This window comes from Rhinatrema bivittatum, chromosome 8 (genome assembly GCF_901001135.1).
Source record: "Rhinatrema bivittatum chromosome 8, aRhiBiv1.1, whole genome shotgun sequence".
NCBI classification, from domain to species: Eukaryota; Metazoa; Chordata; class Amphibia; order Gymnophiona; family Rhinatrematidae; genus Rhinatrema; species Rhinatrema bivittatum.
Window position 1 is genome coordinate 112,249,065 of NC_042622.1, and position 26,718 is coordinate 112,275,782.

General features: G+C 45.4%; 1 protein-coding gene across 1 annotated transcript in view; it reads right to left on the reverse strand.

The window, feature by feature from the left end:
* OLFML2A (olfactomedin like 2A) overlaps nucleotides 1–26,320 on the reverse strand; it is a 135,391-nt gene extending 109,071 nt beyond the window's left edge. The window contains exon 1 of the mRNA XM_029612907.1: nucleotides 26,019–26,320. Coding sequence (XP_029468767.1) covers nucleotides 26,019–26,093 — 75 coding nt within the window. The 5' untranslated portion in view covers nucleotides 26,094–26,320. The remainder of the gene's footprint in view (nucleotides 1–26,018) is intronic.
* Between the last annotated feature and the right edge of the window lie 398 nt (nucleotides 26,321–26,718).

Genomic DNA, 26,718 nt, shown 5'->3' on the forward strand with positions numbered 1-26,718 from the left:
GGAAGAAGATGATGAACTCAGCAGGAAGGGTGAGTCATCAGTGTGTTATCAGTGGATAAGAGGGAAGGGAGGGAGAGGGTGTGTGACTGAGAAGGAAGAGAAGAAAGTGAATGGAGGAGGGAGAGTTAGATCCTTTAAAACAAATTGAAGAACATTCTTTTTCACTCAGCACATACAGGCCGATTCAGTATGGTGCGCTCAGGCTGAGCGTACCGTTAGCACATCAAAAACGCATGTCCTAATGGGGGCTATTTGTTGTGAACCTGCCCGCAAGGAGCGTGGGCAGGCTCTTACCTTCTCACAGCCAGTCGGGCTGCTGACGCTGCTGCTTGCTTTCTCCCTGAATCAGCTGGGGCTGTCCCCACAGCTGTTCCCATGCGGTCGGCACCTCTGTTCCTGCCTTCCCCCGACGTGCTGCTGCAATCCCGGGCCCTTCAGTCAGCAGGGAGGCCATCCCTGCTGGTGCCTGCTATAGCCCGGGTCCTTGCCTGGCTGGGAAGCCGTCCCTGCCAGTGCCTGCAGCCTGCTACAGCTCTCTACTCTGCCTGCAGTCTTACCTCTCCTCCTGGGGCTGTCTTCACGGCATGAGCCGTTCCTGCAGTCAGCCCTTCTCCTGCTTCAGTCCTTGCAGCTCTCTGTTCTCTCTGCCGGTGCCTGCAGCCAGCCTTACCTCTCTCTGCTTCTTCCTGCTTCAGTCCTTGCAGCTGGGAGCTGCTCCAGTGACCTGCCTTCACCCAGCTCCAGTCCAGGGCTGCTCCGCGGCTTCCTTGGGCCCTCCACGTGGCTGAGGACACCACCAGCTTCCAGCTCCTCTCTCCAGCTCCCTAGGGCGCGGGTGCGCGCCTCTCTGCTCCTCTTCAAGGGCCAGCCAGGTGTGGCCCCCTGCTGACCCCTCCCTGGGCGTTGTCCACCTCAGCCCTACTAAAGGGCTCAGCTTTCAGTCTGTCTTTGCCTTCGCAAGGAGTTGGTCACTCCTGAGATCCTTCGTTCCAGGAAGTCGCCCGTGTTCCAGCACTTCTGCAAGGTCCTGTGTTTCTTGTTACCTGTCGGAGCTCCTCGTCCAGTCCTGATGTCTGCCTGCCGTTCCAGTCCCAAGGTCTGTCTCTTCGTCCAGTACTTGTGTTCCAGTCCTGATGTTCCTGCTGTTCCAGATGTCCATGTTCCAGCCCTGAGGTGTGTCTCCTGTTCCAGTATCCGTGTTCCAGTCCTGTTGTTCCTGCTGTTCCAGATGTCCTTGTTCCAGCACTGAGGTCTGTCTTAATCCTTGTTCCTGATCCTGATGCTTTAACCTGCCTTGAAGCTTCCAGGAGTGCAGCGTATCCTTGCCTTGAAGCTGCCAGGAGTGCAGCAACCTGCTCTTCCCTGTGCTCTCCCGCTCTCAGCGTGGTCCGCGACCAGCCTTCCAGGGCTGAGTAGGGCGCGCATGAGGCAGGGTGGTCCGCGACTCAGTCCCGCGGGTGGTCTGAGTAGGGCGCCCTGAGGGACAGTGCCCATGTCTTCCTTCAGCCCTCGTTCCTGACTCCACCTCTGTGCATCCAGTACCTCGTCCTGAGTCCACGTCTGTGCCTGCCCACGTCTATGCATCCTGCACCTCATTCCTGAGTCCACGTCTTTGCCTGAGTCCACGTCTTTGCATCCTGCACCTCATTCCTGAGTCCACGTCTATGCCTGAGTCTACGTCGTTCCTGAGTCTCGTCTGAATCCATGTTCCAGTCTTTGCTGCCCTGGCCTCCATCTGGCCTGCCGCTTCATGCCGTACCCTGCGGCAGGCCCGAAAGGGCTGGGAACGGTCGGAGGACTGTTCACAAGACCAACATTGCGTTGTTGGGTCTGCCGAAGCGTGCAGGTCCGGAGGAGGGCCTGTCAGCCAGTCTTCACTCCAGCTTGCTTCCGTCCAGCCCATGCTCGGGCATGCCACACCTCCCTTGGCACCTCTTCAGAGCCCTCTGGGGTCGAGCCGTGGCGCAAGGACACACATCACCCAGGAGTGGGATCGCTCTCCTAGCGCTCCACAACAGCTATTATTATCCCTTATACAGTAAGGGGTAATAGCGCGTGGAAAACGTGCATCCAACCCCCTGAAACTAATAGCGCCCTCAATATGCAAATGCATGTTGATGAGCCTATTAGTTAGTCCCACTCGATACAGAAAGTAAAATGTGCAGCCAACCTGCACATTTTGCTCTCAGAAATTTCCTGCCAAAGGCAGGAGTTAATTTCGGCCGGCACCAGGAAAGTGTACAGAAAAGCAGAAAAAAACTGCTTTTCTGTACACCCTCTGACTTAATATCATAGCGATATTAAGTCGGAGGCCCCAAAAATAAAAAAAAATAAAAAATTTGCCCGCGGGTTGGAAAACGGACGCTCAATTTTGCCGGCGTCCGTTTTCCAAACCCGTGGCTGTCAGCTGGTTCGACAACCGACACCAGTAAAATTAAGTGTCGGCTGTCAAACCCGCTGACAGCCGCCACTTCTGTCAATAAGGAGGCGCTAGGGACGCTCTAGTGTCCCTAGGCCTCTTTATTAGCGCGGGCCCTCATTTGCATAGTGAATCACACGCCCAGGAGAGCAGGCGCTTGCCTCGGAGCGCCGGCTCTCCCGCGCATTTTACTGAATCGGCCTGATTGTTAAGCTCTGGAATTCATTGCCAGAGGATGTGGTTAGAGCAGTTAGTGTAACTGGATTTAAAAAAAAGTTTGGATAAGTTCCTAGAGGAAAAATCCATAAACTGCTATTAATAAGCAATAGTAGCTTGAGATTTACTTAATGTTTGGGGACTAGCCAGGTACTTGTGACTTGGATTGGCCACTGTTGGAAACAGGATGCTGGGCTTGATGGACCCTTGATCTGACCCAGTATGGCATATCTTATGTTCTTATGAAAGGGAAGAGAGCAAGTGTGAAGGAGGGAGAGTGACAGAGGGAAGGGGATAAGAATGAGCATACCTGGGAGCTCTCAGGATTTCATCCTGAGACTCAGGGAATTTGCATCAGTTGCAGGGTCTCAGGTGATACACTAGAAATCTCAGGGCTTCTCTGTATATAGCTCAGCTACTCCCCTTCCTCAGTAAACCTGCAGAGAACAGGAGAGGTGAGGCGAGCCTGGAGCAGATACTGCAAGCAGCATGTGGGGGGAAACTGGAGAAGGGCTCAACACACACACAAAAAACTCAGTCAGCCAAAACGTGTAGAGCAATGATTCCCAACCCTGTCCTGGGGACCCCTCAGCCATTTTCTCTCATGCATATTCATTGTGGATATCCTGAAAACCTGACTGGCTGGGGGGGGGGGGGGGGGGGCAGGACTGGGTTGGGAACCACTGGTGTAGAGTGCTAGAAAAGGAAGGGGGAAGTATGGTGGGATTGTCTGGAGAGGAGACAGGTGATGGGTGAAAAAAAAAAAAGAAACTGTGGGGTGGAGGTGGAAGAGAGAAAGTTGATACATATTATGCCATTGCTTCCCCCCATCTGCAAATCAACAGCAATCTCAGGGTAACCACATATCAAACGTTACCACGTATGAGAATGAGAGAAGGGAAAGAAAGAGGTAGAAGAAGGGAGTGAGAAGACAGGGTAGAAGGGTTTGTGAATGTCTGTGTATGAGAGAGACAGAGAGACAGAGAGAGAATGAACAGTTTATAGGTATGGAGTGGAAGAAATTTTTTATCCTTGTTAGTTTTACTTGTGTGGTATATGTCTGCAGCTTTAAAATATTTAATTGAATTTTTGGGAAATGTTTAATGTTTTTTAATCTTTATTTGTCTTAATTATATGTTCTGTTCATCATCTGTTTTGCATATTTTTATTACTATGATTCATTTTATATTTCTTGATCTTGTTTTATGAATAATGGTGATGTTTCTGTTTTTGCATTCTTGCACTGCATATTTGTAGTGGCTTTCAGTTTAGTTTTTAGCCTGCACCTTTCTATTTATACTTTATGGCATTTTTATTCTTATTTGGCGAGTGTCTGTGTTTCACATTTGTGACCGAGGTGAGGTAGACTGCTAGCCGGGAAAATGCTTTGTACCACTTGGTTTGAAGGGGGGTTTTTTATTTTTGGTAGAGGCTGGGATCCATGATTGAAGGGGCTCCTTGGATGCTAAAAATGATTGTACAAAGCCTGTTGGATACTGAAACGCCTGCAACAAGTGCTGGGGACTTGACTGTTGTGTCAAAGAGCTCCAAGGGGGATCCCCCCCGGCCCTCATTGCAGTCAACAACTTGTAATGTGGCCCCAGCACACACAAAAAAGAGTTTGCCACCCTACTCTAAAGATATTTTTCAACTACATAAACTTATTTTCTGATGTTACTGCCAGCAGAGTATGTAACAGAGAATTGGGAGTCACTGATTATCGTGGTGCATAGGCTTCCACAGCTAGGCTGCAATTGTTACAAAAATACAGGAAAGGATAATGCACCAACTCTTCAACAGCAATAAACATCTTGCGCTTCTTCCAAAAGGTTCCCCTCTCTTTATTCCATTAGCTCTAAGTCCACACAGAACACAACTTCCTCTTCCTTAGTAGAGCAGTTTTCAGTCTTACTATCCTAGGATAACGTATACCATACATGCATCAGTACTCACTCATTGGACACATTTCTCCTCGTTCTCCACAGAAATTCTGCAGCCATTCATAAGTCTCTTTTGATTCCCATTCAAAAGAATAGCAAAGACTTCTCTGGTGTCCCCAGCTCTCACCCTTATAAACAATCCCTCATGCCATGTTCTCCACACCAACTGGGGAATCTCCAGGCTCTCCACCACTTCCAGGACGCAGGAAAGGCCTCCTGGTTGTTTTCTCTTGAGGAGAAACACCTCTGTGCCTGGGGCCTTTCCCGCTGAGGGGAAAAGCCCCTATAGCACCTCTCAGAAGAGAGGCTACCCCAGACATCCCCAGTCCCCGCTTGGGTTCCTGCTTCCTCCCACCAAATCTCCAGTCAGCCTTTGTATACTGGAGGAGCACACCCTCCATGGGACCCTTCTCCCTTTCCTCTTAAAGCAGAACCTACCCATTTGTCTCTATTAACCACCCTTTCCATATTTTACTTTATGCAAATGTATTGTGCAATTTTACCAGACAAAATGCCATCTAGTGGTTGTTTGTGAAATACTTTCCCCACAGAGCACTGGAAGCAACAGTCTAGAGATGTGTATCGGGTGCCCGATCGTTTTCGCTTTTGGGTTCATGTGGCCACGGGAAAATCTCGTTTTCCCGCGGATCAGCATTTTTTTTTTTTTTGTGAAAAATCTTTTTTCGGCTTAGTGCGCACTAATAAAAACTAACAAAAAAGTAGCAAAAATTAAAAGGAGTTAGCGCACGCTAACCCGAAAACCGATTTTCCCTGAAAATTCGGGGAAATTGCAATCGGTTTCAGTGTTGACGATCCATGACGAATTAGGGAATTTCGTACGAAATTCCCTATTGTCAAAAAACGAATGCACATCCCTACAATAGGCTGCTTCTGCTCTCCTATAGCATTTCCACATGCCCCATAAATTTGACTCCAAGCTCAGGCTAGGTAGCTTCCCCCACCCAGAATCCTCTCAGGGGTCCTTCAGTGATAGTAAAGGGCTCCTAGTTGGGAGACCCATCTCACATAGTACCAGCAAAAAAAAACTAGCCTTTGCCGATTGCTTCTCTTGGGCCCATTTATAGTAAACCTAAATGTTTTCCACTAAATCTTATTTTACCTTGTTCTCTACCCTAGGATGCTGAAAGGTAGGAGGGAGGGCAAGTTTGTTTATTTTTCTCTTTTCCCCATCTCTTGTTGTTTTATCTGTCATGGCATCAGTTACTTTGGTGCCGCAGAATACGTTTCCCAATTCACTGAGGGCACTGCAAGCGTTAATGAATATGATTTCTGTCACATGTTTGAGTATCAGAGTTATTGAAAATCCACACTGGAAAGCTTTTTTTCAGAAGGCAGCTAAAGTTCATGGTGATGGTGGCTAGAATTTCACATACCCAGAGCAAAAGCAGCGGCCCCCCATATCCTCTGTCAGAGTCCCCAACTTACTATCCATCAAACACGTGCAGACCTGCAACTACACTGGCATCCACACCTCTGCTGTGGACCACTCCAGGCCAGATCATCATCATCATCATCCTCTTTAAATTCCTGCAAGACCAACACCTAATCCAACCTCCAGGCCCCACTACCAGGACCTGCAACAATGCACACAGCTACGCCCTAAGGCTCTGTTGTGCTCGTTAATGCACATTTAACATGCATTAAGTGCTAAATTTAGACTTCAATGCACCTTAATAAATAGGGGCAAAAGTGTGCCATTAAGTTTAGTTGATACTCAGCAGGAAATCCCATCCGGTAGAATTTGATGGGTTTTCAAATTTATGCTCAGTTCAACAGTGAAAATTTTTGGATTTCTACTGGCAAAAGGTTTTTGTGGCTTCAACAAAATTCACAGTGGATTCAACAATCTATAACAGGTTTTTGCTTGACTCTGCAGCAAGTTTCAGCAAACCCATAAGAAATCCTCAACAGAACTGACGATCTGCAGTCTTCTGCAAATTTTAGCTGAAAACATTCATCAAACCAATCTCACAAACTTGTAGAATTTCCCTCAGGGTTGTCAAATCAACCTCAAACTCGTTCTAGCCAATTTCGCACATCCTTACTTTGCTCAATAGGGGTGTGCAGAGACAGATTTCTTGTTCTATATTTTCCTTCCATTGGTTGTTTTTGTTTCTTTTCAGCCTTGTCTGTGCTGTGATTACACATACAATTCAGGATCCTGACATTAGTCCAGAGCGCTGAATGCTGATGCCTCATTATACATCAGCTCAGTTCTAAGGATTTATTGTTTACCTCGAATGTTGAGATCTGGCAGGAGTAATTTGTTGGATGTTCCACCAACGCATCTATTGCGGTTGTCAGAAACAAGAGCAAGGGTGTTTGCAGTGGCCGGCACAACACTGTGGAACTCACTTTCTGAACAGTTGAGGTCTGAAAACTGCATTTGCAGTTTTAGGAAACAAGAAAAGCACTGTTGTTCTAGCAAGAATTCAGCTCTCAACATGACAAGCAAATGAATGGTTAGAGACTCACTGAATAGATAAGTGATTAATCTTGCAAACACGAGTCTGCCTCTATATGTTAAGAGGTTGTGGTGAGGCATCAATGTAACTGTCTAACTAACAACCGGAGTCTGCTTCTGTATGTTTATTTGATATTGTGGTGATTTGGTATTTTATTGCGTATGTTCCTTTGTGCCTTGCCTAGAATGGCAAATAGAATGGGTTAGAAATTTTTAAAATAAAATATTACAAATGGGGCCAAAAACAGAGAACAGCGCTATTGTTAGCTCATTCTGTACAATAGGGGTGAGCAAACATTACGAGCCGAGGTTCCACTTCACTTTGTGCAGTTAGTTGGGTTACATTATTTATTTATGTATCTATGAAGAGTTTTCACAAGGCAGCCAGACTGCCAGCCAGAGGCTCAAAGCCCCCCATTTTGTTTCTCTTCAAGTTACTGAAAGTACGCTCATACATATATGCATGGGCACAGAGAGACAGACACAGAGAGAAACCGATACCTCATACCCAGACACCCCACACCCAGACCAACAGAGAGAAAGAGACACCCAAACAGACCTAGACAGACAGAGATCCCACAGACATCCAGAAACCCAGACAAAAAACCACAGACAGAAGCACAGATCACACCAGACAGACACAAGACACGCACTCCACAATGGTAGGGTCTGGAAATAAATAAATAAATAAATAAAACAAAAAAGAAGAACTTAGATGCCAGCCAAAATTTTTAGAAGCTGAGAAACTCCATCCCACACTATCCAACTTTTTTTTTTTTTTTTTTTTTTTACACTTTTTGCCTTTATTCTCCTTCTCCATCTCTTACATTATCTCTGGCCTCTTTGCTTATTCCCCTCCCCTATCTCATTACTTCTTTTCCACCAAGCAGGCAACAGTTGTCCATTCTCTCCCTGGGTAGGAACCTTCCTCCCAGGCTGAGGCCTGAGGGTGGCAGCTCTTCCTGTGGAACAGCACAGTGGCGCCTCTGCTGCAGAGTCCTGCCCCAGTTCTCCACACCTGGCTCACCACAGCGGAGGCAGCTCCTCTCCCTCGTCTGTTGTAAGAGGCGCATGGCTAAGCTGTGGCAAATGTACAATGATGTCACCTCATACTGGCAGTTCCCTCCCTCCTGAGCTTGCAGCATCTCCATGGCACAGAGACTCAACAACATAGCAATGTTTCTTCCCTGGGTGGGCAGCCAGTATGCCCCCCCCCCCCCACTTCAGGACTGTCCACGCTCCCCAGTACACAATGGCGCTGGCCAGGCCCAGACCCAAGTTGGTGCCATTTTGTAGGAAAGAAATTAACAATGGTGCCGGCCTTGGTCTGCTGGTATCATTTGTAAATCACAGCACAGGTGGGGCAGGAGCGTTAAGGGATCTTTCCCACCACATGAATATTATTATTCAGTAGGGTAAGAGGAGGTCCCAGGAGCATTTGGTTCTTCTCCAATGGTGCTAACATTAAAAAAAAAAACCAAAACAAAAAAACTTTCATTTATTTTTCTTTTGTTGTAACTTCCTAATTTCCTAACAGGATTTATCTCAGTTCCTCTGAAACAATGCCCAAGATTGGGCATGACACTAGAAGCAACAGTTCAGTGTGCCATGGTCTCCTAACTCAAATTAAATATATGACTGAAAGACCCTCTCCCCCCTCAAGGAAAGATTAAAGAAAGCATGAAGACAAGGCAAGATTAAATGACTTTCACAAGGTAGTACTTTATGAAGCAGTGGTAGAATTTGACCCTGCGTTATTAGGTCTCATGATCCTTTGCTGAAACCACTAGTGCATGCCAGCAGACGCTTAAGCACTTGCAAAATTTTGAATATTTCATTTCTAGTCAGTCATACACATTTTTTTAGGACACTACAATGAAGGAAACAAATGGTTGAGTGGGCGAATAAATGGAGAACATTGTAAACAGTTTATGAAGACTCAGGAGACTTCTGAAAAGAAACAGAACAAGTCTGATTTATACCAGAAGATCTACAGCAAAAATAACTAAATGCATTTTAAGACCCCAGCAACTACACAGAACATTGTTAGAAACTATGATAACACTTCTTTATCCACACAAGCCAGAGCTTCACTTGACCTCATGTTGGAAGGTCAGTTCTTCTAAAATGTGTCAACTCCAAGAAAGAAGACAGAAGATGTACTAATCTCTAAAATGTTGTTGTAAAGGAGTATATGTTAAGACCAGGACCATGCATTTAGCCTGGTCCACTTCAGGCAGCCCACAAGGGAATCCCAGTTGCAGGGAGTTTCCCCTGAGGAGAGAGGAATAAGCCAGAGCTCAGAGGGCACAGGAGGCCTCAGACTTAGAGGAGAAGAAAGTAGGAGTTTGTTAAAACTCTGTGAACTACTGCATTTTTCTTTCCAGCAAGCTCGTTTGTTGATTTATTGCAAACCATAAAAGTTTGCAGAACTGACGGAGTCCACTTTGTTCTGGCCTCCAGCAAGCCAAAGATAGTGTTTTGTTCTATAACAGAACAAGTGCAAAGTGAATATGTGAATTTAGTGTTTGTGTATGTAGGTGTACATATAGAGAGATATAGATATATAGGTATATATAGTAAGGCCAAGTGGTTCATAGTCTTCGGTCTATCAACTTAAAAAGAATCATATGAAATGAAACCCAAGGATCGACATATGTCTACCCTAGAGGACAGGAGAAACAGGGAGGCTGTGATAGAAATACTCACTCAAATATTCTCAAAAGTGTAATGTCCAAGACACAAGCATTCTTCAGTGGAAAGGAAATTCTAGATACAGAGATTAGGATATGAGTCTCCATAAGGGACAGACTGAGATGTAACTTTAGGCAATAGGTTTTCACAGAACGGAATGAAATGGAACATGGAATGATCTCCCAGTTGAGATGGTGGAGGCAAAAAACACTAACAGAATTCAGGAAGGCCAGGCATATGCACAGAAGATCCCTAGTTGTAAGAAAGTTAAAAAAAAAAGAGGAATGTGGGATTGAAGGTATAGCAACAGGAAATGACATCTGGCAGATTAGATGGGCCTTGCGACCCTTATCTGCTGCCATATCTTATGTTTCATATAATATATTACTTATATCCAGAAGCCTTTTCCTAAATTGTGCTTTGCTCTGCTTTATAAGTATGATCTCCTCAGATATTTGGCAATAGATTTCTGGCACACCCTTTGACTCCTACTTACTTCTGCAATTGTTTATGCAGACATGGTGCAGCTAATCTGAAACAGATTAATATTCTGTGGTTAAACACAAACAAACTGACACCAAACAGCTACCCCTTTTAACTAAGTGTGCAGAAACTCCTTAAAAACTTATTTGCACATAAGGTTTTTTTGTTTTTAAAAATAACTCCTCTTCATTAGGAAGCACCTAGGTAACATATGATTATTCCAAATTGAATTTGAAATAGAAATGAAATTCTATTACAACAAAGCTCTCCTTATGTCAAAAAAATGTTAATTGGCTTTCGGGCTAGTGGTTATGTAGAGAATCTACTTAGAGGAATGGTCCCACTTTATAAAGGGAACAGATATAAAATATAGTATTAGTGTGGGTTTTAGCTCCCCCATGTGGGAGCTTGAGATGGTGAACGCCCAGCCTAAATAAATCCCTGCCACCAGCTTAAGCAGTGGAAATTTTAGTTGGTCCTCCTTTGCTGTTCAGTTTATTCATTCATTTTCCTAGGGAAGGACTCTGGTGTCTGTGGGATTGAGGTGGTTAGAGAAAGGAGACAGAGTACCTTTGCCTTTTTTTTTTTTTTTTTTTTTTTAACATGGTGCTTGGAAACCTTTTTTGTTCTGAGGAAGAAGATTTTCCCCCCCTTCCTGCCTCCTGTTTGGTTTCTCCTTCTCTTATGGAATTATCTTTTTGTAGCCGAGTACCCTTTGGCCAAAGGACTCAGCTTTCTACCAGCTGGAGGAAGAGGCGCTTCTCACAGAGAGAGAACCTTAGACCAGGGGTGGGCAAACTACAGCCCGTGGGCCAAATCTGGCCCATTACTAAGTTTTATCCAGCCTGCCTAATCGTAAAAGAAATTATATTATGTGCAGCCCACACTGTGTGGAGGCAAGAAGAGGGCCTGTCCTGCAGGGCAGTGCTGGCAAGTTTCCCAACCCTCGCCAGCAAGAAGAGGAGCAGAGTGGTGGAAATTCGTGCTGGTGAAGTTCCCAACTCCTGCCTGAAGATGGCTCCATGGAGACATGGCTGGCGGGGTTCCCGCCCCCACCAGCAGGAACAGAATTGTACAGTGTTGGGCCTGAGGTTAGCCTGCGGAGGGTGTCCAGCACCCAACCGGCAGGAAGAAGACCATGATGCTGCCGGCAGGAAGGGTGAGTCACGTGGTGGAAAGGGGTGAGGGTGGGAGCCTTCAGTGAGCTGGGAGAGTGTCTGACAAGGAAGTGAGTGAGTTGGGGGGTGGGGAGTCTTCACTGAGAGGTAAGGGCTTGAGTGAGGGGATGGAGCCTGACAGAGGGACGGGAAGAGAATTGAGTGGGTGGGCGAGTGAGTGACAGAGGGAAGGGAAAAGGGTGTGTGTGAGTGAGGGGACAGAGTGTGAGGATGAGTGGGAGTGGAGGGAAGGGTGAATGACTGAAAAGTGAGTGAGAGGGAAGTGGAAGGGAGAAAGTAGAAGAGGCTAGTGAGGAGAGTGTGTGTAGTACATATGAGAGAGGAGAAAGTCTGTGTTCCTTCCCACCACACCTCCACTAATATCAGAGTGATTTAGAAATAATTAAAAAAAAAGTTCTCAGGTATGGAGAGGGGAACTTTTTTAGCCTTATTAGTTTTAAATATTGGGTGTATGATATGTCTGCTGTTTTGAAATATTTAACCTTTATTTTTAGCCTTATTCTTATTCTTATTATGTTCTATTCCTCATCTGTTTTTGAAATATTTTTATTAGTATATTATGACTGATTTTATATTTCTTGATTTTGTTTTATGAGGAACGGTGATATTTCTATTTTTGCATTATTGCACTAGCTTGTAATGGTTTCTAGTTCAGTTTTTTGGCTGCACCATTCTGGTTTATACTGAAATGCCTGCAGCAAGTGCTGGGTGTTTGGTTTTCACACTGAGGCATTCCAAGGGCTCCACGTGGAACCCCAACCCCCATTGTGGTCAATTTATAATGTGGCCCCAGCATATCCCTGCTTTAGACCATTCGTGTCCTCATGGAAGAATGAATCTACATTCATTCTCAAGGAGAAGGAGTAAGATGAAGACCAATGGCTCTACTCAGATGTATCTATGGACCATCTCGAGGAGCTCCTGAAGGTAGGAGAGGAGCACAAAGGTATCACCCAGGTACTAACCAAAGGAAGGAGGAGAACAAGAGAAACTGCAGGAAAGGTATGACCAATGGGACTCAAAACTAATACAATTAGATGGGGCTAAAAATCCTATCCTCCATCAATATTTGGCATGGAGAAGAAATAAAACTTATTAATTGGAATTGGTAATAATTAAAGAATACATTTTTCAAAGTATATGCTCTCAAATTCATTATAAGAGCTAAAAATGTAAAAAGAAGGTAATGAGCGGGCATTGGGAAGAGTACACCAATGTACTCGCTTGCATTTTCATCTGGGTTATTTGTAATGTTCTTGTGTATAAAAGGTTTAATAAAAAGATTTGAAATTAAAAATGGAAAAAAGGACTTCATAAATATTATTAAAAGCCACAAAGAACCTATTATCTACTCTTACATTCTTAACTGGTAAAAGCTTAAGGATGAGATTTATCAAACTACAATATTTCAGCGCAGGCGGGGGCGAAATATTGTGGGGGCATTCCCACGATACTTTCCCCTTCCTGGGAAAATATTGCAGCATTTTTGCAGTGATATTTTTATTGCAGGAAAAAAAAAAAGTGATTAAAAACTAGTGCCAGGATGGCAGCCTGCTTCAGACAAGGCCACGTGGCTCTGAAACCACCCCTTCACACAGAGCAACCCCCGCCGGGGGTCAAGCGAGACAGTACAAAAGTGAAAACCAAAAAAAATAACAGTAACTGTGGCACGGCGACAGCCCACCCCTTCCCAAATCTCTGCCCTTAGAATACAATTTTTCCCCTCCATAGCCCCCATCAAACATTCCAGAACCCCCCTTCCATACATCAAGTACCTGGTGTCCCCTCTCATCCCACCCCTGCCCTCCCTCGTTTTAAAAAAAAAAATCCCTGGTAGTCTAGTGGCAGCCCCTGGACTCCCTCTGACCTCTAGAAGACTCTGCTGGTGTAGTGGCAGCCCCTGGACACCCTCTGACCTCTAGAAGACTCTGCTGGTGTAGTGGCAGCCCCAAGCACCCCCTAAGCCTCAGGCCGGTCAACACTATGTTGGAAAAAAATGTGATCTATGTACCATGGTCAATATTCAAGAGTTATTTACACAGATAACTTAATTTATCCATCTAAATGGGAAAAAAATTGGCATATTCAGCCACTTATCCAGCAAAATTCTAGCCAGGAAAGTGGAGGGCATTCCAGAGTGGGAGGTGCTTTGGGAAAGAGCGGCATTAACTGGATAAATTATTATATGTATATTAAATTAAGCATTAGCCAGATGACTTATCTGGCTAACTGTGTTCGGGCTACAGACCTGTCCTTAAAAGATAGCTGGATAAACTTATCCGACTATCTATAAGATAGCTGGGCATATTCAGTAGTGCAACACCGCACCACTGAATATACCCGGTTAGTTAGTTGGATAAAGTTATCTGGCTAACTAGCCGAGCCGCACAGCAGCTGAAAATGGAGCCCTAGTGAATAATATATCACAATAAAACTCACAGGGTAGCAGACCAAAATTAATGATTCATCTTCTGACTTTGTAATCTCTTTGGCCAGGGAACTGACCATCAACCAACAAAACTTTCCCCTGTAGAATTTCTATTCCACAACTGAATGCTGAATTACTGTCTAACAAGCAAAGCCTACTGCTGTGTTGCATTCTGAATATTGTGCAGATATTAAATTTCATCACTTCTGCAAGCAAATTTGTAGAGGCATCAGCCTTCCTACTCCACTTTACATCTTACAAACGAGATGCAGACAGAATCCCAACTAAACCAGACAGTAAGGGCAATACCAAATTCCTAGGGAACACTGGAACATTTTACAAGCAATCCCATGGATGTTAAGTCAAAGAATGACCTGCTTTATTTTTTCCTGCAGAAGCCTCTGAGGGAGAATTTTTCTTTCTTTTTTTTTTTTTTTAAGTAGAGTTTATCAGCTACCAAAGAATGAAACCATTTACGAGCCTAAAGAAGATCTACCAATCGTGTGCATCCCACATGTTCCGTGTCCTAGTATTTTCATTTTAAACCCAGTGTACAACTGTGTAAACAGATTTTGGTTAAAAGAACATCGTCTAAGTTTATGCTGTCTTATTCAAACTTAGTATTGTTATGTCAGAGTCTAGACTAATAGAATGTTCATGGAGAGAGGTTTTATTATGCGTTTTTTAGAGGGTGCAACATTAAAAAGAAAGTACTAGAAATTGGATGTGTGTGCTTGCTTTCTAAGTGGTTATCTGATCTCTGCAGGGTGGAGCTGTTGATTCTTTGACTCTCTGGTCCAAAGCTGAGTGTATTCCCCAATATTCAGTCCAACTGCTTGCAGAGCTGGTATTTACCTTCTCAGCATCCCTAGGTGCAAGGGAGAGGGGGGGGGACATGGGTCTCTTACACTCTCTCCTCCCCCCCCCCCCCCCCGAGGGTGCCACTCCTGTGCTGGGCAATCCTCTCTCTCAAGCCTGAGCAGCAGTGTCCCATTGGACCTACAGAGGCAGTCCAGCCGCAGTTCTCCAGGGCTCCAAATGCTGCCAGTCCCTATGACTGTAAGGGATGCTGCCGCTTATGCTAAGCAGCACTTAGAAGAAACTGCTGCTGGGATGGAGGAGAAAGCACCTTTTTCATCTCAGTGTCTCCAGGCAGATGCCCACTCTCTCTAACAGGAAACCCAAACCCTGGCCAGTCTACTTTGAGTTTACGCCACACAAAGGGGTAGATTTTAAAAGCCCTGGGGGCGTAAATCCTGCCGGATTTATGCGTGCAGGGCACTCGCGCGCCTATTTTACATAGGCCGCCGGCGCGTGCAAAGCCCCGGGATGCGCGTAAGTCCCGGGGCTTGCTAAAATGAGCGGTCCGGGGGTGTGTCTGCGGTCCAGGGCGGTCCGGGGGCGTGGCCGAGTGCCCCGACACACGTAACTCCATCAAACAAGGTAGGGGGGGATTTAGGTAGGGCCGGGGGGGGGGGGGGTGGGGACAAAAAAAAAAAGTTCCCTCCGAGGCCGCTCTGATTTCGGAGCAGCCTCGGAGGGAACGGAGGCAGGCTGCACGGCTCGGTGCTCGCAGGCTGCTGATTTTGCGCAGCCTTGCGCGCGCCGACCCCGGATTTTAAAAGATACATGCAGCTACGCGTATATCTTTTAAAATCCGGCGTACTTTTGTTATTCGCGCCGGTTGCACGAACAAAAGTACACGTGCGTGTATTTTTTTAAAATCTGCCCCAAAGGGTGTTAAATGAGCACAAGCTAGAAACTTGTGAGCAGTAGCGCCAATCATCAAAGCTCCATCCTTAACTACCATAGCTACAGCTATGGCTTTATATCACTCTTGCAAAAACAAGTCCATTCCTGGCATAGTTTATGGAAATGCATGTGATTTATTAATGGCTTTTCTCCCCATGACAATTAGAGAGTTACTTGATCAGGACTTCAAAGGACAAGGGTGGGCACAGCTCCTATCACGCTGCAGTTCAGTTTTATTTTTCACTGCCTGGCATAATCATGCAATTTTATTTTAGTTGCCATCGTGTAGAACGCTTTGTGTCCCTTATTTATTTTAAGTTAAGTCTTGTTTTAACATTGAGGCTCGGTACATTAGCTCTGTCTGAAAGACTAACCAGCAGTGTTAAACCAATTATTGCCGTGTCACAGAGACTTCCCTTTCACATGATGCATCAAGCTTCCAAGGAGAGGAGGTGAAGACAACCAACATGAAACTGCAGGAAGACTCCGATATATTCCAGGCCCGGATTTAAAGCACAGGCAACATAGGCACCAAATTCTGCTAAGCGCCAGAGCACTGCCAATGCCACCACTATCCAGGCCTGCAGATTTCCTTTTTATCCAGTGGTACTTAGAACATCAGCTAAACCCCATGTGCGGCCTGCGAGTCAGCGCACATCCTCCCAGGCCCTGTGCCACACCCTGTCCTGGTCCCCCTGCTCCAGCATGGGCTTCCTGCTATCAGGGAATCCCACACAAAGGGCAGGGGGCTGCAGGGTCTGCGAGTACACAGGCTGGCTCACAAGCCCCATTCAGCATTTAGCTGAAGCTCTTGGTGTGGGGATCAAGAGGAACTTGTTGGCAGGCCCAGAGGGGAGAGGAAACATGCAGGAAGGCAAGGGAAGAGAGTTAAAGATCTAGGCAGGGATCCCACACCCCCTGATGATTTCTGAGGGGGTAGGGGAGGGGAAAGTGGGACTCTCTCAATCCCCCATCCTTGCTTTCTGTAGGGAAGGGGGTCCCTTCACTGATTCTTTCTATGGGGGAGGGGGGGGATGGGCCCCCCTCCTCCCCAGTACTTACAGGTTCCCAAGTTTTAAATCTGGCCCTGATATTTTCATATAATGGGGTGGAAGAGAAGGTGCAGGGCTGCAGACTGACCTGATTACATTTCCTAGTTTGGGAGAAGTGGTGATAATCTTCAGGCAGTTAAACTTGTACAGTTGACAGCTGGGAGAGAGCCTCAGCTAAAAGAATACAGGCAGGTGCAACCAGGTAAACTGGGGTGGGGTGGCACAAATGGACCTTATCTGCCTACATCGTTACTCTATTACAGTGACATCTGTGTGTAACCCCCTGAACACCAGGGATCACCTTCCCAGCCTCGGGGAGCATTGTAGTTACTGTCCTGAGGTGGGGGAACAGATCTGCGGGGCCATGAGCTGGGGGCAGGATAACCTGCAGGGCCAGTACCAGGCTGAGAACGCTCCACATAAATAAACCACTCTCCAGACTCAAGTTGTGCTCCAAATAATAAGATTGATTCTGAAGATTCTGCAATAAAACGTAACATCATGACAGTGACAGTTCAGGTAGATGCAGAAATCAAACAGAATCACAGTTCCAGAAATCTTAACTCCTCTCCTTAAGTAACAGTTTCTTCTTACAGCAGCACAGTAGCTCTGGTTACTTTGTGTCTCCTCTTTCCTCAGCTTTGGCACCCCCTAGCCTCGTCCTCTCTTTAAAGTTCCTCGGATAGCGAAACAGTTACAAGAATGTCCTGCTCAGCTCAAGGAAAAATCCCTGTGGGGCAGTATCAGGATCCTCCGAGCCCCAAAACAAGTTCCCTTTGGCACAGCTTGGCTTCCTGTCTCAGGTAAGCACAGATTTTATCTTTTAAATTCCATACTCCAGGCTGTGTTGCACTCACTACTTCTTCTGCTCTGCTTTCAGGCCTCTGGAGATTTTTAAGGGGAAATTCCTTCAGTCCTGCTGCTCCCTTCTGAGATCCTGGGTGAGGATCACAGATCCATTCAACTTTCTTTGCTTGCAATCTGAAACAGCCCCAGACTCTGTATAGACAGTTTTTCTTTTGTTTTATTGTATTTATTTATTTAGACAGTTTTATATACCGTTGTATAGACAAAGTCCATCTCTACGGTTCACAGTTTCAATGTTAAAACAGAAAACAGAAATACAAATTCTTATAATTATAAATATAACAATAAATTTAAAACTATAAAAGAGCATAACTAAAAATTATGAGACTAAAAGCTTACTACAAGGCTAAAAAATAAAAAACATACCATATAAAATCAAATAAAATCATTTTTGGGTTTTTTTTTTTTTTTAAATCAGCTCTGCTTTAATGACAGAGCCCCTAAGGGATGTACCCCCTTGTCTGTCAAAAAGGCAGGTTATACCTTTCGACACATAGCTGACCCAGTGTTCTGGAATATTCCTATGCTGGTTCCAGATTAACCTTTTTGCTCCATGTACATCCTGAGCATTTCCAGCCAAGGGTGACACACTGCTTACAACCTCTCAAGGCTCCCATAAAGAGGGAACCTGCATTTTTTTTTTTTTACCATTAAACCTTTCAGCACCTTTAACCTCTATGCACTTTCTGTGGCATAGGTGCCACATATGCAAAGTGTAAGATTATTGGAAGTGTTCTCTGTGAAATAATATAGTGATTCTATATCCAGTAATGATACTAAGTCAAACCAATAAATAAGGTCTGATTTTCAGCAGGGTCTAGCCAGTAGTGACATTCACAGTAGGGGATTCAATAAATGCATCCCATGATACAATTATTTTCTCTTCCCTCTCCCAATACTCTCTGGCATAATTCCCTTCCTTCTACCCTCAACCCCCCTGACATAATCACCTTCCCTTCCTTCTCCCACTCCACCTTGGCATAATCATTTTCCTTCCTTCTCTATTTTCTCTCCCAGGTGCTAGCTTTTTTGCTGCCCTGTTCTAAAGTACAGTGTTCTGAGGCAAAATATCACAACATGCATATTATATTTACATGCACTGCTGTGGTGCCAACCAGAAAATCTTACAAAAACAGACACTTACAACTCCTATGGAATTACATTTTTTGTAATGTGTGCTGGGTGTGGGCTTGGCCTTCAGAAAGCCATGAATAAACAGAATTACCATTACAATATAGTAAACCTCCCATACCGAAAACCCCTAACTGCCAGCGCTCAGACAGTAACAACCTTCTCTATGAAAAAGGTAACGCTACACATCAGGCCCTAGAACACCAATACACTTCCTATTAGGAAAACAGAACAAATCAGACTGCTATAGATCACTACAGATAAATTATATGGTAGCAGAGTATCTCACCTTGATCACACAGACCCTGACCAGAAACAGAATAAAGACAACAGAAAATATAAATAGAAACGTGCTAAGAAGAGCTGAACTGGAACCCACAACAAGCCATCCTGTATAAGCAGAGCAACAATGGAAAAAACAGAAACATTACCATTCTTCATAAAACATTAAAAAATAAAATCAAGAAATATAAAAAATCATAAGTAGCAAAACCAGTCATAAAAAGAATATTTCAAACCAGTTAAACAGAATATCCAAAATTTCCAAAGCATCAATAAAATATTTTAAAAAATATGAATAAAAAAATCCAATTAAAATGTTCTAATATTTCAAAAAATATATATATATTTCAAAACAGTAGAAACATCAAATTATACCCAATTAAAGCTAATAAGGATTAAAAACCAAAAAAAGTCTCCTGCTTTCCATACCTGGGATAGGAAAATTGGTTATTACCTGCTAATTTTTGTTCCTGTAATACCACAGATCAGTCCAGACCAGTGGGTTATATACTCCCACCAGCAGATGGAGGCAGAGAACAAAACTTCGAGGCACGGCTATATAACTCTAGTGCCATCTGCAGCTCCTCAGTATTGGTTGTTCCCAAAGCCAAAAACCACTGAAACCTCTATTCACCCTAAACAAGGCGAATATAACAAAGAAAACAGGAGGGTTGGATTCCCCTAAGGTTGGGAACCCTACCCCATCTCCGTTAGTATTGAAATAAGGAGTACTTCCTTCAGAATTTCTTCAACACCGTAGCTCCCCTAAGGGTCAGCCCATCTTTCAGCAGCCAAGTCCAGGCGGGCCTCTGGACTGATCTGTGGTATTACAGGAACGAAAATTAGCAGGTAATAATCAATTTTCCTTTCCTGGATATACACAGATCAGTCCAGACCAGTGGGATGTACCAAAGCCACACTACTCTGGGGGGAATCCCGAAAGACTCGCTTGAAGCACTTGTTCCCCAAACTTGGAATCCTCCAGCGCCTTAACATCCAAGCAGTAATGCTTGGAAAAGGTTTGCAGAGAGAACCAAACCGTGGCTCTACATATCTCCTGTGGTGAAACCAGCTGACACTCTGCCCAAGAGGCCGCTTGTGCCCATGTCGAATGCACTGTCAAGCAGACCGGAACTGCGCAGCCTTTGCAAATATATACTGAAGCAATGGTATCCTTCAGCCATCTAGACAGAGTGGCCTTGAACGCCTTGTCCCCTCGTCTAGAACCACCAAACAGAACAGAAAATGATCCGATTTCCGGAAGAGACTGGTGATCTTCGAATAGCTCATAGAGACCTGCATTTACATGTGCATAGGATTCTATCTGTTGTCGAATCACAGGACCAGCCTGGGAAACCAGCGAGCTCTACCGACTGATTAATATGAAATGTGGACACCATCTTAGGCAGAAAGGACGGCATCATGCGTAAGGACACACTGTCCGCTAAAATCCGCAAAAACGGATCCCGGCAGGACAGGGCCTGTAATCGCGAAACGTGTCATGCTGAGCAAATAGCCATTAAGAAGACAGTCTTCAGAGTCAGGTCCTTGAACAAGCCTGACCTACTGGCTCAAAGGGCGGTACATACAACGCCCGTAGGACAAGGTTCAAGTTCCAATTTGGGCACAGTTTCCGAACAGGCGGCATGCAATGCTTGACCTCTTAGAGGAAGTGGACCATATTGGAGTGGCAGGCCAGGGATCTGCCATCTATTTGTCCCCTAAATCATCCCAGAGGGGAAACCTGAACTTGTAGGGAATTGTACGCTAGGCCCTTAGAGAGAGACCCTACTGTAGAAAACCAGAATATGAGGGTCGGGCGCAGACTCCGGCTCGATCCCCTGTTGCGCACACCAGGACTCAAATACCTTCCACACTCGCACGTATGCCCTGGAAGTGAAAGGGCACCTGGCCTGAAGCAGCGTGGCAATCACCGGCTCTGAATACCCCAAGCCACGAGAGAGAAGCGTTCCTCCCGATCCAAGAAGATGGAACCCTGACGCAACAGGTCCAGTAAATGCGCCAGCCGTAAGGGCTCATCCATGGCTAGTCATATCAGATCTGCAAACCAAGGGCGACGTGGCCTCTCCAGAGCCACCAGCACTTCCTGACCTCGGTGCTGTTCCACTCGTCTGAGGATTTGATTGATGAGAGGCCAAGGAGGAAAAGGCGTACAACAGAATCCCTGTTGGCCATTTGGACACCAGGGCTTCGAGACCTACCAACCCCATCTCTTTCCGTCAACTGAAAAAAACACATCGTCTTCGTGTTGAGGAGGTTCATCAAGAGATCCAACTGGGTGTTTTTTTTGTTTTGTTTTTTTTTAACTCTGTAGGTAACAATAAAAAATCCCCACAGGGGTACTTTCCTCTAGGAGGTGCTGGAAGAGGGCTTTGGGGCATGCAGGGAACCAGTCCCCTGGCTATCCAACTCCTCAGAATCCAAGGGCTCTACAGCTGGGGGTGTCCAACCCCCCCCCCCCCCCATTCGCCCTGCTCCACCCAAGGGATGGCCTGCGATCGGAACCTCTCACGTCGGGGAGCCCTGCAAAAAACTCAGTCCAGAGCTGCAGGATGCACGACCACCATCTGTTGGAGACAGAGAAATACTGAAGAGCTGCAGATTGCACTAGAGTTATATAGCCATGCCTCGAAGGTTTGTTCTCTGCCTCCATCTGCTGGTGGGAGTATATAACCCACTGGTCTGGACTGATCTGGGTATATCCAGGAACTTTTGATTTCCAGTCACCTTGAGATTGTCGTGGATTGGGGAAGTAGGGCCACACAGACTTTATCTTCACAACACAAATTCTCTCATACACTCCATCTCTTATATAAATGCCTATGCTCTCACACACACTTTCTCTCTCTCCCTCACAGACACATTTATGTGTGTGCGAGCATGCCTGTGGGAGCCTGTGTGTGACACACAGGCTCTCACAGGCACATGAACACAAGCTCTGACACATACACTCAAGCTCTCACACAGACAATACATACACATGCATTCAAATTCTGACAAACACAAAGGTCTCACATAGACACACACATACACATGAACACAATCTCTGACACAGACACACACTCAAGCTCTCACATGGAGACACATGCACACAGATTCTCTCTCACACACATGGCTTCCTTTCTCCAGGCCACGGTGGGATGGGCTCCACCGCTGCTCCCTCCATCATCTTCCTCTTCACTTCGTGCCATGATGAGATCTCCACCATGGCCCCGCAGGCTACTCGTTCTTTGGCCTCACCAGCCTTTCTGCGAAAGGGGTGGGGCAAAAGCCAGAAATCTGTGAGTGTACGTGCACAGTTAAAAGGTATGGCCTTTTAGTGAGCTGTGAGTGTACGTGCACAGAAACTGGTATGGCCTTTCTTCATTTTTTGGCTACTGGCGAGTTGAGCTCTGCCAGTGGACCCGTAGCTTCTCCTGCTGCCCACCACCCCCCCAGATGTGCTTCCCCATACAAATGCACGGTGTGCACACCTAGTAGCACTGGGCCTGTTCTCGTCACACCCAGCTCCTTTGCATAATTCCCTTCATTAAACCCACCCCCTAACATAATCACCTTCCCTCCCCTTCTCCCTGAATCCCCTGGCATAATCACCTTCCCTTCTCTCTATCCCCTGGGGAAGTAGTTAAAAGAGAGACAGAGAATGGAAGTCTGTCAAGAAGGGGAAGCCAGGTGGAATGCTGGTGTACACAGTACTATTGGATCATGAATTTAACATGGACTTCCTATGTGGCTTTTTTTTTCACTTTTATCGCTGCTTCTTTATCTGTCACTGTTATGTTCAGTTTCTAATGCCAGAGGAATTTGGTGCATAAACTCATTCTAGACCTTTTAAAATATTCAAACACGTTAATCTATAGCTATCAATGTTCATTTCAGCCACTAAAAGTAAGAATCAGTCATTTATTTAGCTGGTCCTGGGCTCATTTATGACCTTACTCAAGAATAAACTTTTGCTATCAAACCTAATAAATCATGTATTCTAGTAACTACCAGTATTAAGAACGTGCCTTGCATGCCACCAGTATCTTAAAGTGGTGTTAAAAAAAAGCCACCAGTTGTGCAGCCATCACTGAGGTGGAAGACTTCAAACAACTGAATGTGCACCATGGCAGGCTTGAGGGAAAAGAAAATTTGGCAGTAAGTAGCAAGTTCCTGGATGAGGTTTGAGCCAGCCAGGACTAGGGATGCTGCAGAGGCAGCGTTCACAGCCCTCTGAGGAGGGAGCTGGTGTGTGGCAAGGGAAAGTCTCAGCTATCGACACTTACTGGCTAGAGTCCAGTGCACAAATGTCAGCTTTCAGAGGGAGCCAGAGTCAGTGGCCCCTGGCCAAGGTTTCTCACTGCAAGGACCAGGCTACATCAGAGGGGATGGGAGAAGGGGGCAACAGAAGGAAACTAGTGGACCAAAATCAAACCAAAAATGGGTTTTGAGGGTAAGTTTCAAGCAAGCCACATAGGGCTAAAATCTGCAGTACTTTTACCTGCAGAATTTAATTTGAAATCTTAAAGTGGATTTATGCGCGTGAGTCCACTTTGAAAATCTGTGGATGTCCCCAGTGTGCACGCTAGTATACATGCATGAAGTTACACCAATTCCTGAGCACTAAGCGTGTGCATAGATTTACATGAATATTCATGAGTGCACATAAAAGTATGCACAAAATCCAGTTACATGCATACTTGCACACACATTAACCCCCTGGTTGTGTTTCCAATGGCAATTTATGTACATAAACCAGGTTTATGCACCTAAATCCTTTTGAAAATCAAGCCCTGTAGGTATTGGGTCTTTGATTTATAGAAACTGGATCAGTTAAGATTCAGCCTTGAATACTCCATGAAGTTTATAATATCACATTTACATCTTACAAGGAAATAGCTTTTGTGTGTTATCTTGGTGAGTCAATGTCAATAAGTGAGTCTGATATTACTTCCCATAGGAACTAATAAGTGCCAACGAGTTATCTACGGCTTAGGTGATAAGTGCTGTGCACTGCTATGTGGCAGATCTGAAGTTCAAGCCCCAAGCTGGGTGATTCGTTCCCTCAGTCTGAAGGGGCTGGGGATGCTGTGGAAGCCCTAGGGAGAAGGGAATCCTGATCATTGATTAAAGGTGACAGCTAGTAGTGGGATTTAGGGCTCTTGCTTGCAGGGTTCTGGAAGGAAGCCTGGTGAATGCCCCCCGCCCTCCCCCACTCAGGACTCTCACAGCAGTGACCAGACTAGGCAAACTTTGCAGGGTCATAAAATAGGGGCAAAATCCCCAGGTAGTTGTGAACTGTGGCTCATGGTGCCAGAAACCAACCCTAGTTTGGATTGCTCGGGAGACCCAAAGGAATAGGAGGAAACTGCCAGGTCAAAAAATAAACTGGATAATATATATATATATATATATATATATATATATATATATATATATATATATTTCCTTTTGTCCCTGCACTACTGTTTGGTCAATAGTCAATGCAGCACCTGTATTTTCCCATAGACTTGATTGTTGTAGAATTGATTGTGAGCTGTTAAGCACATTTCCATTGCTGTTGAGAAAGCACCGACTAGACAACTCCGTTTTTGCCTTACAAATGACAATTCAAATGGGCAATTGGCTCCCCTTACTGCCCTGAGACATCAAGCCCTTGACTGACAGGAAGTGCAGTACTACCAGCGCGTGAGCAGAAACAGAAATGGAGCAATTTTCAGGAGCTCTTCTTGTTGCAAGGTACGCGTGCACCCTGTGGCTAATTCTCAAAGGGAAATTACCTGGATAGATACTCCTTTAACAAGTGTCTACAAGGTGCATGTGCTCGAAGTGTCCAGTCCAACCACGCTTTATTTATAAACCTCTAATCCGTTCACGTCCAAGGCAGTATACATACACATAGAAACACAGAAAGCATTCGCATTGATTTCTGTGGGCGGTGCATCGGGGTGGGTCAAACCAGTGCATGTACATTTGAAACTGCAACTATCCTCCCATTGTTTGCCTCGTTTTAAAGCGGTATGCACCCCTTGAAAGCACACGCGGATGTCTTGTCGCTTTGGGTGTGGAGGAGGCAATTTTTTTCACAGGGGACCTACCAGGAAACTCCATTGTTAGCCGGTGAAATGCCTTTGAAAAAAGTGTCCTCCCAGCCAATAATAACAAATAGTTATGCACAGACTACGTCAGGAGAGTCGTGCCTGGATTCTTGCTAGAAGATGATAATTTTTCGAGGACCACCCCACCCCCCCCCCCAAAAAAAAGAAAGTGGTACACAAGTTTTAGAGCTCACATGTGATCCCTTCATGAATTGGTCCTGGGAGAGGCATCATAATCTGCAGACTTCAGTGTTCTCCAGACTCCAGGACAAACCAGCAATGGCTATCAGAAGTACCCTGCACCATAAGAAGGAAATGCAAGCCTTTACCCCCACCCACCCCCCAACCTGTGAATGCAGTTGACTTGCACAGTATATTCAAATGTACCCAATCCATATCCTGTATACTCAGGGCATCACTTTATTAAGACGGGAATTGCTCTTAATGCTACATTATCTTTATAATAAAATCAACAGGTTCTATCTCTATTCTTCTAAAGGAAACCTGGGTGTTATCTTGTGCGAACGATAAGAAGAAGGAAAATTAAGAAAGGGCTGGTTATCCTGCATTAAATTAACATTTTTTTTTATTAAAATGGTGAGTTGAGAAGCTTGAGTAGAGGAATACAGAACAAGGCAGATAGCATGTGCTGTTTAATTCGCATGGCTTGAACCACAAAACTTATTATAAACAGACACATGCACAAACAAAGCCTATACTCGATTTCTAGATTGTCACATCACAGTGTGGACACTAGCATTTGAGGATCACCAAGACGAGAAAACTATCCTATCAACCAGAACAAGTAAACGGCGTCATACGGCTATAACAAAAAAACATCTCCTGAGGGCTCTTCTACCAAATTTTGCTGTAAAACTGAATGGACAGCCCTAGAGCATGACACTTTTAGGGTGTGATACTCAGAGGGTGAATTCCAGCCAAGGTATCAAGAATCTCCTCAGAGCCCGAGATGATAAATGATCCTCTTACCTTGCTGTTTGCTTTCACCGCAATAGCATAGACCAGCACCTGAAAGATGACAATCCCTGCTTTCCACATGGTCATGCCTGGCGAGGAGGGAGATTGTAAACAGTCCGGCTAGCTGCAGCAGAGCTGTGACGAGGGAAGCAGGAGCTGCCCTGATCCGGATAGGAGGCACAAAGTACTGCTGGCAGAATTCAGCTGGACAGGGAGCAGCCTAGGGGCATCGCCCGGACTAATCCTCAAATCCCAGTGCTGCCTCCTCCAGTTCTGGCTCTGGCGTTGCTCTGCCCTGTCCTGCTAACTTCCAGGGCTGCTTTGTGAGAGAAGGAGGAGCAAAGACTGACAGCAGAAAGCAAAGGGAGGGGGAGGAGGTGAGGTCTGGGCTGAGCCCATTCTGTCACTGAGCTGAGGCTCAGCATTGAGAGCAATGAGCCCATGAAGATATTGCAGCACGTGGCCAGCGTCTCCTGCTTTTGAGGGTTAATTAGCAGCAGTAATAGCCAATATGACTTTCAGCACTGTAATAATAATTCAAGAGAATGCATAACCCGAGGAAGCCCCCAGGTGACCATAGTTAAGATTGTACTGCATGATCGAAGGTGAATAATATTAGAAAGCCCATGGTGGGCTACAGGAAATGAGTCGGTGGTCTCTGTCCAGTTTGCAAGCAGCCACATTAGTAAAACTCCCCTCTTATCTAGCACTA